Source organism: Pinus tabuliformis, chromosome X (assembly GCF_031772625.1).
Source record: "Pinus tabuliformis cultivar Carrire ecotype Pingquan chromosome X, CPIR1, whole genome shotgun sequence".
Taxonomy (NCBI): domain Eukaryota; kingdom Viridiplantae; phylum Streptophyta; class Pinopsida; order Pinales; family Pinaceae; genus Pinus; species Pinus tabuliformis.
The window spans coordinates 454,818,904-454,835,319 of record NC_142308.1 but is presented as its reverse complement, the minus strand read 5'-3'; the positions used below and the strand labels follow the sequence as shown (position 1 = coordinate 454,835,319).

The following is a 16,416-nucleotide window of genomic DNA, read 5'->3' as shown; positions in this document are numbered from 1 at the left end:
CATAGGGTGAGTGGTTCACCTTCCCCTATGGTAGTTGACATGTGTGTAGGGTGAGTGTTTCACCTTCTCCTATTGGATATGGGCAAGATGAGTGGTTCACCTTCTCCTGCAGATGCCCCAGCATACATCCTACCCATGTAGTCCAGGACTCATGGGAAGTACCTCGCATTTGGCCAATGAGTTGGGAAAAGAGGATAGGGACCATAGCGGTACAGATGGACACATCGTGTACTGTCGTACTTCCTATGTCTAGGATGCATGATGTTCAACCCACTTGATCACTTGGGATCAAGTCCGATTGAGGTTCTACACCTAGTTATGTGCATTGACTTTTGACAGTGGAGAGTAGCAAGGTCTTGTGACTCACTCTCGGTCGATTCTTCTTCATTATCTATATCAGTGTTCAACTAAGTTGAGAAGAGATGTAAAAATGGTTCATGATGACAGGATGGCATGATGATGGATGGATTGGTAGGTGGAATTATCCCTAGTTGAGAGAGAGTGTTAAAATTGGCAACTAGGGCCAAATTCCACTTTGGCCAGCTCTTTTGAAGAAGATAATTGTGGCATTTAATTCATCTTTTCAGGAGGACCAAAATTGACCTAAAGATCACTATAATTGGTTAAGGAAAAATATATTTTTGAAATTAAGCCCACACGTGTCATTTATCAAGGTCGGCTTGGGGTTAATTTCACAAGTGAAACCCCTCTCCATCTCCTATAAAAGAGAGTGTCCTCCAAAATCATTTGATCATCTCACACACATTTTCTTCTCTTTGAAATAGCAGCAGAAGGAAGGTATCCCTATGAAAATTTATGAATCTATACAAACATAAATCCTACTGCAGTCACTGGTTTATCATCTCCTACTTGTTATTTCATTCAACATGTTATTTAATTTTAAACAATGATGAAAAACACTACTGCAAACTACACTGACATACAGATCATAAACTGAAACTATATGAGACAAACACACAAGGGACACCGTTATTTTTGGACAACACGTCCCTGAAAAAACCCAATGCGGGAAAACCGGTGCAGCAAATAGAGGGTTTGTATTATTAAGCAAGCAGAATCTGAGTACAACAAGTTGCACCTCACACTGGCTAACCTTTTAGAGAAATCTCGGCAGCAAGAAATACATGCGAGGGTTTACCTCGTTCTCCAAGTCACAATTGATCCACTAAATGGCCTAACTTCGTCAAGCACTACGAAATCCCTACGCAATCCCTCCTTGGGCCAACGTCTTGCCTCTAGGACACTGCATCACCCCTTCTGCTAGATCGATTCGCTAGAGGAAGATTGTTGTTCAACCCTCCCGACTTAGAACGTCGCTTCTCCGACAAAATCTCAAACTTGACAAATATACTGCACTGCCACTACAAGAGACCCTCTTGGCCTGCATCAGCACTGTGTGAGCCCCTTCCTGGGTTGCGTAGGCCTCTGCGCTGCCTCTCTAATGCTATTGTTACCTCTCTGCCTGGTACTCTTTGGCTAGGAACTCCTTTCCTATCTAAATCTCTGCTTATACCCCTCTCACTACAACTCAGATCACTAGTTCAATTTTCTCAACAAACCACGCCCCAGAAAAATCGAACTGATTTGATCACTCGGTGTATCTCCAACTGACCCTCAAGCCTCCTCTTATACTTACCCTGTTGATGAATCAACAACTAAGATTAATTCCCTAATCAACGGCTAAGATTAAAACAAACTTGATCCTCATCTCTTAGAAGCTTCTCACCCATATTTTTATTAATACCCATTAATATTTTTATTTTCATAGGTTTAGACTTAGGAACCCCATTAAAAATATTAATTATTTAACAACTCACAATCTGGGTGGAATTCTCCAAACGATTTCTAGGTCTTGGAGATCTTATGTATTCTAGCCCCTCCACAAAATTTTGGAGCTAGAGCACATCCGATGCTACCCAAAATCAACACTCCAAAATCAATCCTCCTTCTTGACTCCGACTCCTTGACCGTTGCTTCCTGTCTTGGTTAAGCGCCTGATCTCTTCCTGTCGAAGAGCTGCCCACATCTCCTCCCAACTGGGAAGAGAAGCCCTGCCCAAGATGCTCTGGACAAAGGTCTCCCAGTCTTCAGTGACTGCATTCAGGGCAGTCCTGACCATGAACTCAGGATCTGGTGTAGACCCCACGGAAGTCAGCTGATCTCGAATCCCTTGCAACCTGAGAAGGAAGGGATCAATTTCTTCTCCCTTCTGCATCTGATACTATCTCAGCTGGTTCTCAAGCAACATCTTCCATTGGACGAAAGTTCCCTCATACAAGGTGGTCAAGGCCTCCCACATTTCCCTTGTTTCCTTTTCAGCAATATGTGGGATCACATGATCCTTGACCCCGTCCAGGATCATGCACTTCACCTTCGCTTGAGCCTCCTCGTATTTCTTGAGAGGATCAACATCGACTGGTACAGCCACCACTTTCAAGGCATAATCCTTGATGTGATTCTTGTCCAAGACTGCCAAGATCCTGGCCTTCCAGATGACAAAGTTGGATGCTCCATCCAATCTGTCTTGATCCCTCAATCCATTGACTGCCATCTCTGCTCAAACAAGTGTAGAACAGGTTCTCTTCTCCCTCTCTTACTGCTGCCCCAGCAAGACTCGGATCTGGATTTCTTTGGCGCTAGAAATCCTCTAAGGAACAAGTTCTTTCTAGACTCCCTCTGAGTCCTGATTTCCTTCACGGAAATCCTCCCGCCAAATGTCGAATCACTCCTCTCCAATCCTCCTTTGCTGCTGCTCAGCAACTCGGATCTAGATTTCTTTGGCAAGAAATCTGCTAAGGTAGTGACTCCCTCTACCTCGGCTTTGTCTCAGACATTGTTCTGCACCAACAGCAACAGCATCCCACCAGCACCACAGATTGAATCTGCACTACTTCTCCTGCCCCGGCAACTGACTGACCTGAGCCTCTTAGGCTCTATGTTGGCCCAGAGAGCTGACGCAGTCACTGCGTGAGCTCCTCTTGGGTACTGCATCACCCTCCACTGGCTCAAAATGCTGACGCAGGCACTGTGTGAGCCTCTACGTCACTCCTCTGGCTCTACGTCACTCCTTCAGCTGCTCCTCTGGCTCTGAAACAGTGTTGTCACTCAGGACAGTTGCTTCTCTCTAGCAATTTCGCTGGATCTCCCGGCTGATGGCTTCAGTGTCCTATGATCTGCAATCCTCTGATACCATGTGAAAATTTCTGAATCTATACAAACAGAAATCCTACTTGTAATCACTAGTTTATCATCTCCTACTTGTTATTTCATTCAACATGTTATTTAATTTTAAACAAAGATGAAAAACACTATTGCAGACTACACTAACATACAGATCATAAATTGAAACTAAATGAGACAAACACACAAGGGACACCGTTATTTTTGGACAACACGTCCCCGGAAAAACCCAATGTGGGAAAACAGGTGCAACAAATAGAGGGTTTGTTTTATTAAGCAAGCAGAATTTGAGTACAACAGGTTGCCTCTCACATCGGCTAACCTTTCAAAGAAATGTCGACAGCAAGAAATACATGCAAGGGTTTACCTCGTTCTCCAAGTCACAATTGATCCACTAAGTGACCTTACTCCGGCAAGTACTACGAAATCCCAACGCAATCCCTGCTTGGGCGAGCGTCTTGCCTCTAGGATACTGTGTCACCCCTTCTGCTGGATCAATTTGCTAGAGGAACACTGTTGTTCAGCCCTCTTGGCTTAGAACCTCGCTTCTCCAGCAAAATCTCGAACTTCTGACGAATATCCTACACTGCCACTACAAGAGACCCTCTTGGCCTGCGTCAGCACTGCGTTAGCCCCTTCCTGGGTTGCATAGGCTCTGCACTGCCTCTCTGATGCTACTACTGCCTCTCTACCTAGTACTCTTTGGCTCAGAACTCCTTTTCGATCCAAATCTCTGCTTCTGCCCATCTCATTGCAACTCAGATCACTAGTTCAATTTTCTCCACAAACCACGCCCCAGAAAAATCGAACTGATTTGATCCCTCGGTGTATCTCCAACTGACCCTCAAGCCTCCTCTTATACTTTTCCTGTTAATGAATCAATGGCTGAGATTAAGTCCTTAATCAACGGCTAATATTAAAACAAACTTGATCCTCATCTCTGAGAAGCTTCTCACCCATATTTTTATTAATACCCATTAATATTTTTATTTTCCTAAGTTTAGACTTAAGAACCGCATTAAAAATATTAATTATTTTAATAACTCACAATCCGAGTGGAATTTCTCCAAATGATTTCTGGGTCTTGGAGATCTTATCTATTCTAGCCCCTCCACAAAATTTCGGAGCTAGAGCACATCTGATGCTACCCAAAATCAACAATCCGCAGCGAAGGAGGAAGGGCTAGGTTGATGTCATGGCAAGGCTGTTTGATGGGTCCAGTCCCTTAGGCAGAAGGTCAAGCCTCTTAGGGGCAAGTATGGGCTTATTTGTGGACTGTTTTGGGCATATTTATCCTATATTGCAGGTCCGATTTATCTCTGATGTTGACCGCAGGCACAAGGAAGAGCTGAAGTGTGTTGGTGTGTTTTTTACGGTGAGAAATCTCTCTCCTAGGTGGGCCGCACCTACAGGATCCTTTCTCAAGCAGGCCACAGGCCTTATCTTGCTGAATAATAGGCTGAGAGGGTAAGCATCTGCCCAGGTGGGCCACAACCCTAATTTCGTGAAGACTAGTAGGCATGGAGGCTTGTTTGAGGACTGAATTAAGTTCAGATTTGTAACAGAGGGAGGACAGATTATCTTGGAGGGAGGCCACAGCAGTAGAAGGTTGTTTTGGATGTATTTGTAAGGACTGTAGCAGTATGCCTCATACCCTAACCAGGAACAGCAGGCAGCAGCAGTAATCTCCAGAACCTAGATGAATGATTGTTCAGATTGGACACCTTATAGAAGGTCCTTGATGAACTGCATGTAGCCATAACCAGCCCAAGCTTCTTCAGCAGTATGACACCAGCTTATGAAGGCACAGTTTGATTGCTTCAGAATTGCAACTGTGATTGGACCATCTATTTATCTAAGGACTGTGATACTGGATCTTCAGATTGGCAAGTCAATCTTGACTTTGAGTTATCGTACTCTCTCTCTCTCTCCACTGAACATCTGATTCTAATAATAATAAGAAATGATCAAAGGTTTTTCCCTGGCTTGAGCCATATTCTTGAGTTCTCTTGTCTTGGCTTGTCTTCAGCATTTATAGTTTATATTCTTTCTTCAGTTACTGTCAATATGATAATGATTTATGTGATTGCTAATAGAAACAATATGGATTGATAAATGGGCTAATATAAAACATTGAAGTAACTATCCTAAGCAAAGAACATTTTAACCAAATCTTAACACAATTTACCTTAGCCTTGATTGTGGCTCCTTTTGGCTGATTGTTTTCATTAACTTGAAGGAGAAGTTCTAGATTAGTGTTGTTATTCCAGAACAAAAATGTCAACCTCTAGCTCCTTCCCTTGGTTTGAACTGACTGTTCTCTAAGATTATGCACATTTATATTTCTGCCCAAGCTATCATCTTCCCCCAGACTCAAAGAAATTTTCTTGTCCTTTGCACAGCAGTCTCCCACCATAAGAACCAACCTAAACTATCTGCTGTGTGAGGGAAAAGAACAAAATGGAAGTTCAGCAAGATCAATGTGACTCTGTCAAATATAATATAATACAATTCATGACTATTTTGAATTTGGAATTTGGCACAAGAAAGAAGCCTTTATATTACCCATCAATTTAGATGAAAAGATAATTAGTTTCATGGGTATTCCACATAACAGTTCACTGTTATGTGACTGTTGCAAAATGGTAATAAATACACTTAAAACTCCTAAATATAATTGCACATAGAGGTGCATTCTACAGCCCACTGTGGGGAAGATGTGTGGCAAGTAAGTGAGGGGCATTCTACAGCCCATTGTGGGGAAGATGTGTGGCAAGTAAGTGTACTGCCTGTTAACATTTTATATAAACACACTTCAATAGTAATTAAGTAATCTATTTAATAAAATTCAACATAACATGATGATGAAATATACTAAGCCAGCAAAATCATTGCAGCTTCTTTGTCACTAATAATGACCCCCTTAGGAGAAAACCACATGATATCCAACTTTTTAGTCTGCATTGACCAACGTCTAATATAATTGTCATATAAGATTGCTGAAAGTCTCCTGGCAGGTTGGAAATTGCTAATTTATGTGGAAAAAAGATAAAAGCTAATGTGCCAAATCACTGCAAGTAAAGACCAAGCACATCACATTAGGAAGGAATTTTCTGGGCAAAAAGGAAAAATGCCAGCTGCAACAGCAGGAAGCAAATTTCTGCCCTGGAATGTGCTAGGTTCCATCTATGAACTTTTTAGTAAAATATGATGATTTGCTTGTGCATAACAGTGTTGCCGATTATACTCACATGGAAAGGGGCTTGGGTCATTCTGGATTCTCATAATAATTGAAGGACCTTGAAATCTTTAGATAAGTTTGGTATATACAACTTATGAGTCATGAAATGCTAAAACATCTCGAAAAAGGACAGTGACTGAAGATAATGATGACCAGCAGAGAGTTCCCAAGGAAGAAGATGTCACCCATCCTCTCCAATTGGAGCCTGACCTCTCCCTCTGCTTCACTGCTTAGACTTATCTTTATACAAAACATGTAGCATTATTGATCTCTAAAATCCACGCTCCAAACAGAGGTTTAGATTTTCTTTATTTGTAACCTAAAAATAAGACAATTAATATAGACAGGAAAAAAGGGCATAGAACTTGGATATGCTTCGAGTGTTAAAACAACTGAAGTAATCTGCAGGGTGTTGTGCATTCGGAATCATCTGCTACTTACTTAAGCATGGACTATACTTAAACGTCAAAGCAATGTCTTCTTAAATTAGAAAATAAAAAAATGGAAGATTACAAGCCTATATAAAAGGTTGGCCCATAAAACTATACACACAAACAATAGATACATGTTACAAAAAACTACACCGTATGACTCAAAGTATCAAGCTGGAACAAGAGGTGCACTACACGACTATTGACCTGTTTTTAAATTTTAAACCAGATTATACGAAATACTGTATATGATCTGAAACCGGTTTATATAAATTAGAATGAAGTGAAACAAAAGATTAAACGAAAAAATATGCTAAGAAATTGAAAGATATCATATTGTCATCGGCAAAGGCAGCATATGTAAAACCAATAAATGACGGGAAATACATCAAGAATGAGTACCTACAGCATCTCTTTATCTACGAGAGGGAGAATTTTGCATTAGAAGTTTAACAGACAAGCATGCGATTGGATACACTGTGAAGGATAAGCAAATATCTACTATATATTATCTTCTACAGGAAAGAACTACGGTTTCTTTTGCACAAAAGAATGAGTGCGTTGCATCACGAGGATTTTCGTACCACATTTTATACAAAATTACAAACAGAATTTATAGTTGAAAGGATTTCGTAAAGAAAATATGGTGCTCATTTTTCTAAGTCAACAATGATTACCTTCAAATGAACCGCTCCAACTGTTTTTCGCTTGTTTGTGCTGATCGCACTAGCATAAGCATTTTTTGCCTTTCTCATAAGCTAATGAATCTTCACCAATAACCCTTAGACCTTTCTCCGTTTCTTTGTTCACTGCAATTTTATCTGGCCCGTGTAGCTTATAATAAGAAAGAACTCCATCTTGGAGAACAAACCATCGTGATTTCCATCCTTTGCCATAATTCACCCACTTATACAAAATACCAGAAGCATTAGCGCTATTAAATTGCTGCACGTCCCTGATTTCGATCCCACCATCTTGCGAACCTATAGTTCTAAATGAACCTTCTGGAGTCCTTAAACGAATAGAAATACTGTTCAAGGGGGACCTTGTACCATTTATATCCCCTTGAGGATTTTCATTGCACCGGCCACCGCTAAGATAGCTCTTCAAACGGACGGAATTGCCAGGACTAGCTTGATATGCCGTACTTTTATTTGAACCTTGATCCCGCGTTATTGTATTCTTGATCGATTTCTGCGATGGACCATTGGCTTCCATGAGTACAGACATTTTCCCTTTCGGGGGAGCAACAGGCGTATTTCCCCCTTGCCTTTCAAGAGAAACATGAGACATACAGCATAGAGGAGGCATCTGAAATGTGCATTTTTATCGTTTTCGACGCCTAGTTAACGCTTAAGCACCATTGCCGAATGCGATCAGTACGCGTCAATTTACAACACACGAGCCTGCAAAAACAGCAGAGCACAGAGTTATGAAATTAAAGACTAAAATGTTGAAAAAACAGCCAAAGCACGGTCAAATACGCCTTAATTTACAGCCCGACACAAGATTTCAAAAGAGAATTACGCCGGTCTGCGTTGAATTTCACGCATTGTCATGATTATAACGGTTTGAATTCAGTGCTCTGCCAGAATTCTTCCAAATTAATAACGGATCAAGCTCGTAAAGCGCGGTCATCAACTTACCTGTACAAGTCTAGTGGTAGCGCCGAGAAGATAATCGTAAATGTCACCATAAACGCATTGCGTAAACCGAAAAGTAATAGACTGAACCGTAAACTATATCGGAATTTTTTGGTAAAACGCAAGATAGTACTATTACCCGTAAAGTTTCCCACAATTGCAACAAAAAATCGTGTAAACTGAAACGCTTATCGAAAATTTTACCTAGAAAGCAAAACGAACCGGTTAATTTCAAAACTCACCGAAAATCTTGCGGAAGGAGGCAAGAAACAATCCGCGAACCGCTGCCTCAACCTTCACATTGAACGCTCCTCAAAAACCGTGAAATTTTCGGGAAAAATCCTTCCCGTTACCTGAAATCTCATCACAACGTCATGATTGGATCACAGAACTGGAAGCCACAGCGAAGAACCACACTGCGAAACGCCGGCGCTTTTCAAGAATTAGGTACGAGTTTCTCTGGAAAAATAAAAGCATAACGAATAAAAGACGATCAGAGTTACCGCTAAGAAACAGATCTGCAAACTGCGCCTCGATTCCGCACATCCGTAGATTCAGCCAACTTTTACCGATCCAGGACTGAATTAATCAACCGGAATCGTTCTTCCTCGCCGGATCTTTAAGACCGATCCTGTGCAAAAACCTCGAACGCTCAATGCCGAAGCTCCAATGGAGACTCCAAACGGAGCAGGGGAACAAAGCACAACAGCCGGCGAAATTCAAGAATTTTTCTGCGAGATTATTAAAGCAGAAGGTGTAGGGAGCGGAAACAAATTATATATTAATCCATATAATATTCTAAAATGGAGTAGCGAAAATCGAGGCCTTGCAGAGCTGTGTAAAGAAAATATGGCCTTCCCGTATGTCTTGACAGTTTGTTCCTTATTAACAAATTACCTACCTGTTATACATGTAAATATTTTTTCCATCGCAGTGAATGTTTCTGTTTTTAAGTCTTTTCCGGGAAAGTGCACATGTCACCCACTGAGACACCTCGTCAATGGCGTTGTTACCGCCGTTGCTGGCTAACGGGGAATATTTAACGGCGACTATAACGGCGTTATGCAGGCCCCGGAGAGGCATCATCGATCCTTCCATGTTCGCTATGCGGATTCCCGTCTCCACGCGTTCTTTTCCGATGTATTGACTTTATTACGGTCACATCGGACGGCTGCCCAGTAAGTTTCACGGCGCTACCCAACATCGCTATTTGCTAAAGAATCGGAGAGGAATATGATGCGAATTGGAATCCTAATCGGGATATGCCAATGCCGTAAAATATTTTGAGGGTCGAATTATTGTAATATTTTAACTCCTTAAAATTAACTAACAAGTTGATAAAAATGCGATGGGAATTGGTATTTGTAATGTTTGTGCTACTTAGGTGGCGAGCTGTTGAGTCATCATGGATTTTAGAGGAATAATTATAAGTTCTTTCGTATGAGATTCCATAATAATCAAAATTTATACGGTTTTCAGCATAATGTTGAATGACATTTTTAGTATTTTTTTAGAAAGGGAAAGAAAGGTGAGCGCCTTTAACAATATCTCATACTATTATGCGGGAGATTAAGACTAAAGTAAATTGGTTCCATCAAAAATGGTTTAATGGTATCTTTAATCGACATTTCATTTTCAATTAATTACGGGTTCCCTAAATTAACTACGGTTTCAAACACATATATCAAAGCCATGAATATGGATGATTATGTATATTATATTAGTATTATTTTAGTTTATGATAATATTATGATTGTGTTATTCGAAATGGGTTTGTGGGAAGCTAAATTTTTTGTTTCTAGATTATAGTTGTGTTACTCTAAATGTGTTTATGGAAAGTTAAGTTTTTTTTGTTTTAAAAGTTTAGTCACAATTCATAATGATTTGTTTTAGTTTGTTTGTGGCTGGTTATTAATTTGTTACAAGTTATTAGGGAGGTCTCTTAGGAGTTTTATTTAGTTATCTTTGCGTCTTTATCAAAGAATTGAGATTTTTGTTGGTTTTTTCGTTTGATATTTTTGAATTTTTTAATTTGCTTTTTGGGAAGCGTCTTTTGCTTCTGAAGGCAAGTTACATTTGAGGAACAAAAAGTATCGTATAAGCATAAGGTTACCAGCAAAGTAGTGCATCCTGAAATAGCAAGAGATATAAGTCAATATGTATTCTTAATGGATCTTTAAAGAATTTCGAGAAAATGGTAAAGTTCTCGAATCCATGAGGAGCATATTCATTGCAATAGAGTAAGGTTACTAGCAAAGTAGTGCATCATGAAATAGCAAGAGATATAAGTCAATGTGTATTCTTGATGGATCTTTAAAGAATTCCCAGAAAATGGTAAAGTCCTTGAAGCTATGAGGAGCATATTCATTCCAATAGAGCCTCAATTTTAAGTATCACTTCAAAAGTCCAAGAGATAGAACGATAGTGCACTTCCTAGATAAAGAAAGGGGTCTCTAATGGAATTGAAGCAATAGCTAGCATGCACTTCCTAGATAAAGAAAGGGGTCTCTAATGGAATTGAAGCAATAGCTAGCAAAATGTAAAACGTAACACAATATGAGACTTCTAAAAAAAAAATCAATGCACAAACTTGTCAAATACATGAAGTTGTGAAGCTAAACTCCTTAATAAAAAATTAAGAAAAAAAATTAAATTAATCTACAATTGTATTTATTATATTAAATAGTTCTCTTCTCCCTTTTAACTTCTCTTTATTCAGTATAATATGTTACCTCTTTATTAAGTGATATAATAAGACAACTATTTCTATGTGTAACCCCCTCATAACTTTTTATTATTTAGTACTATATAACAATTAATTTTATTAATACTTTTTACTTATTCTCCATAACCCTAAAACTAATTTATAACTAACTTCTAAATATTAAATAATTTATGACTTATTTGAGAATATTAATTAATTTAAAACTAAATTTGGACTTTTAGACACTTCCTTTCCCCCTTGTGTTAGAATTTTTAAAATATCTAAAACTAATTCTTTTACCTTATAAAAATAATAAATTTATATATAAGTTTAATATGTGAGAATAATAAATAATTTAAAACTAAATTAGGTCGGGATTTTATATATATATATATATATATATGTTTAACTAATTTCCAAGGGCTATATTTTTCAACTACTAGTTTCCAATAGAGCAATGATGCATCATCTCTATTTATTCATGAAGATTGTATGATTTTTTCCCACCTTGTTTTGAGGATGAATCACATTAGTTGAATAATGTGATTAATCCGAAAGGCATTTCTCTACATCAATCCTATTCGAATATGTCTAAAAGAAGCAATTAGTTGTTATACCTTTTGTTATTTATCATGTTTCTCAATGTTAAAAGATTTTTAGACTTATATCATACAATATAAAATGTTGAAAATTATTAACTTTGTTTGCCAAGAAAATGCATTAAGCATTACCAAATCCTAATAATGTGATTAATCCGAAAGGCATTTCTCTACATTAATCCTATTAGAATATGTCTAAAAGAAGCAATTAGTTGTTATACCTTTTGTTATTTATCATGTTTCTCAATGTTAAAAGATTTTTAGACTTATATCATACATAATAAAATGTTGAAAATTACTAACTTTGTTTGCCAAGAAAATGCATTAAGCATAATTTTTTAGACTATTTAGAAAATGGTTTAAATCCCTGTGAAAGTGTAGTCTATTTCGTCTATAAGTTGGACTGAGCCGTGAAAATAATACTATGATATAATTTTGTTGGAGTCTCAATTGTCATCTTTATTAGTATAAACTTCCCTCCTTATTATAAATTTCGTTCGTGAAAAAATGTATTATATTTATATTATAAAATGAGAAAAAAAAAAATCTTAAAAAAAAATTAAATTATAACTGAATTATTATTTGATTGTATGTATAAAATTGTGATTAAATATTATTAAAAATAATACATGATTTTATTGAAAATAATCATTTTCTTATAAATAGTTATTTTTTAATTTTAAAATTAAATTTAACATTGATTTAAACTTTTTCTTTTAAAACAATTACATTAATCTATATGGCCTTTAACCTAATCTTTTAGCTAGTAAGAATTTTCCTTTTTTATTCTTCCCATTAAATTAAATTATTTTCATCTAATATCCTTAGATACAAAGATGAATCACATTAACTAGTTAGAAATACATTAAATAACTTTATTTGCATAAACTTCCATTCAATTAAATGAAAACTCACTAAATTGTTTATTTTAAACAATACTTTTTTTAATACTGATATATTAACTCATAATTACATATCAAAAATCTCACAAGGGAGAACTTGCAAAAGAGGCAGTGGCATGGTCCTAATATATGTTCTATATGTAGAATGGATGCAGAAAGCAACAAACACATGTTCCTTAAATGTCATCATACAATATAGGTATGGAAAAAGTTGTCATCTCATATCGGCTTTCCTTATATGCAACATGACTGCATTGTGGATTTTATGAAGGAGTGGAGCACTCAGAAGATAGTATGGAGATCCATTCCACTTATACTTTTCTAGCTATATGGAAATGGAGAAATAAGTGCATCTTTCAGAATTCTACAGAAGATTTCTATATGGTATTTGAAAGAACTTTAACAAATCTTTCCATGATCACTCCTCATGAATTATGATCCAAAGAATCTCAACTCAAGTGAACTGAACTTCGGATAGAATATCCAATGGGTTTTTTTTATGGTGCAACGTAAAGGAATACATGTGGTTGTGGTTTTTGGATTGCCATATCAAACAATTTGCCATACAGAACTCACTAGAATGGAGGAAGTGGCACCAATACCAGGGCTTAAGCAATGGCCTTATGGGGCCTTTTATGGTTCACCAATTTCCTTGGTATCCCTGATATTCATATCTATGGGGATTCCAAGATTATCATAGATCAGGTTAAGGGCAGTGCAAACATCAACAATCCTTTGCTACTTGGTTGGCTGGGGAGAATTGGTCTTCTATGGAATCAACTCAACAACTCTACAATTATGCACATTGGCAGAGAACAGAACAAGGAAGCTGATGAACTTTCAAAGAGGGGACTACTAGGTAATTTTGGTAATATGCACATGGAAATTATTCTGAGTCATAATGTTTTAGATGTTGGAGAATTTCCTTTCCCTGGGTAATTTCTATATCCCCTTTTTTTTGTATATTTTTGTATGTCTACTTGTGTCAGCACTCACATGTATGGAAGGATAAGTTGATTGTTCTCCTGCTCGACTAGATGGAATGGAGGAGAATGTGACAATCTAGGAAATATCCTTTTTTGGCCAAATGTTATTGTTGTAATTATATATGTCTTTTTTTTCCAATTCTAGAACAGCACTGGGACTATGGACTGTTCATTTTGCATTATGTATGTTGTGATAACTTTAGATGGGAAGCATGATATGCTCACCCAAATAAATTGAAAGATGTTATAGATTTTGCAAAAAAAAAAATATTTATAAACTATATTTTTAACATATAATATAATACATCATGCTTTTTTCTTACTCAAAAAAAAAGATTCATAACATAAATATTCCCAAGATAACAACTCATTACCAGTTAACAATTAAATTTTAATAAAAATTCTGTATCATCTCCCATGAGAGGAGAAATCCCATCTCCTTAATGTCTTTGTTGAGAACGGTTATAGTAGGCACTTGGGACGGAAGGCTTTCCTCAAAGCTGCTAAGAATTCTTTCACTAAAAGGGAAAAGAAGGAACGGATTCCTAGTGTCCATCTTCAGTTTGTTCAGGCGACCACGGATAGGATTGCGATGATTCTTAAGAAGCATAATGTCCCCTCGACATTTAGACCTCTTATCACCATTCGTAAGTCCCTCAGATCAATGAAGGATCCTATCGACCCCAAGGACATGAAAGGGGTTTATATTATTCCTTGTTCATGTGGGACCCCCTATATTGGTGAGACTGGTCGCTCCATTAATCAAAGGATTAGTGAGCACGCAGCTGACCTTAGACATAGGAGGGCCAAGTCTTCTGCTTTAGCGGAGCATGTGGAGAAAACCAATCATCATGTCTGTATCGAAGAGGCTAGTGTTATTGCTAGAGTGTCCCAATTCCATCACCGGAAATTTAGGGAAGCGCTTGAGATTGAAAAAAGACCGAACAATCTCAATAGGGAGGATGGCTGGAAGATAAGTAGTTGCTGGGTCCCAGCCCTCTCCTCCTAGTCGTTGTCTTCCTGTCTTCCCCTCCTCTTGTTTAGTTGTTTGTAGATTTCCCCTGGTTTACTGTTTCTTGTGGCCTTTGGTGGCGTTTTTTATGTTAATAAAGATAATAGTCTGGTAATGAATCTATGATAATCTTAACCCTTAAATTAACTTTTATGTTAAATATTAAAATATTTTTTCTTCCCTTAAATTACTTTAATATTTATATATTAACTTTTGTAAATATTAATTTGGAAATTAATTTATTTTTAATTTATTTATTTTAAATATGTTTATAAGTGTTTAAAACATTCCCTTTTCAATATAAATATAACTAATTATTCATATTTATAACTTTTATAACTAACTCAGATTTAATAACTTGGATCACTTACCATTAATTTGAATTATTTTATTTTATATATATTTATAATATCAATGTCATTATTATAATACCCTTAAATTACTCTATATTTATTTAACTTTTATATATTAATTATTATTCTAAAATTAAACTAGTTTATAATTGATTTATGTTAATATTTATTTATAAATAAGGGTATGAAATATCCCTTTGACTTATATTTTTTTTATATATTTAATTACTTTTATAACTAATACTCTATTTTTTAGATATAAAATCTTTATTAACTAACTATTAAATTGAGTTAATTTTATTTTTAATACATATTTATAAGGGGTCCATTTTATAACTAATCGGGGTAACTTGGATCACTTACCATTAATTGGAATTATTTTATTTTATATATATTTATAATATCATTATTATAATACCCTTAAATTACTCTATATTTATTTAACTTTTATAAATTAATTATTATTCTAAAATTAAACTAGTTTATAATTGATTTATTTTAATATTTATTTATAAATAAGGGTATCAAACAACCCTTTGAATATTTAATTACTTTTATAACTAATACTCTAATTTTTAAATTAAAAAATCTTTATTAACTAGCTATTAAATTAATTAATTTATTTTAATACATATTTAAAATAAATAAATAAATAAATAAAAGGGTCCATTTTATAACTAACGGGGTAACTTATCTTATTAATAATGGTTATTTTCCTGTCTTAACTAACTGGTCAAATCTAGCCATTGTAAGTTTAGCCGTTCCCTGAATATAGCGGTTGGCAGTGTACTCTATCTATTTAACTTGCTTTGCCTGATCTCTTCATTCAACTTGTCATGACAATGAATCACACTAATTGATTTGAAATACGTCAACAAATAAAATATCATGTGATTTACCCTAAAAAATCTCTCATAAATTCTGTATGATATTAAAATTTCACCTTCGTTGAGACCATCTCTCCATATTTATGGATCAATATTTATTTTTCCATGTGAGTGATTACGTATTCCCAAAGATTTTTTTATTACATTTTATTATAGCTTTGGGAAGTATGACTTCGGGGATATACTACTATGGAAACCGTTTCTCCGCCCGTTTGATTTCGTCTTTCACTGAGATTTTTATTTTAGCTTTAGCTTTCAGAATCTAAGAGTTTGGAGGATATGATCGCGTGAAGCCGTTTCTCCTCTTGTAGATATTAATATAGTTTTTAAATTGAACTTTCTAATTTTTGGTGGGGGTTAGACGAGGTTGAGTCGTGTGGGAGACGTCATTGGGATTTTCATACGATTTTAATTTTTTGGGGGTTGATGACGTTACATATCGTAAGATACTTTCTTT

The 16,416-nt window shown here is 36.3% G+C and overlaps 1 protein-coding gene across 1 annotated transcript in view; it reads right to left on the bottom strand.

The window, feature by feature from the left end:
• Positions 1–7,751, bottom strand: part of LOC149140557 (oxysterol-binding protein-related protein 1C-like) — a 64,348-nt gene extending 56,597 nt beyond the window's left edge. The window contains exon 1 of the mRNA XM_089447275.1: positions 7,551–7,751. Coding sequence (XP_089303401.1) covers positions 7,551–7,628 — 78 coding nt within the window. The 5' untranslated portion in view covers positions 7,629–7,751. The remainder of the gene's footprint in view (positions 1–7,550) is intronic.
• Positions 7,752–16,416: the final 8,665 nt, after the last annotated feature.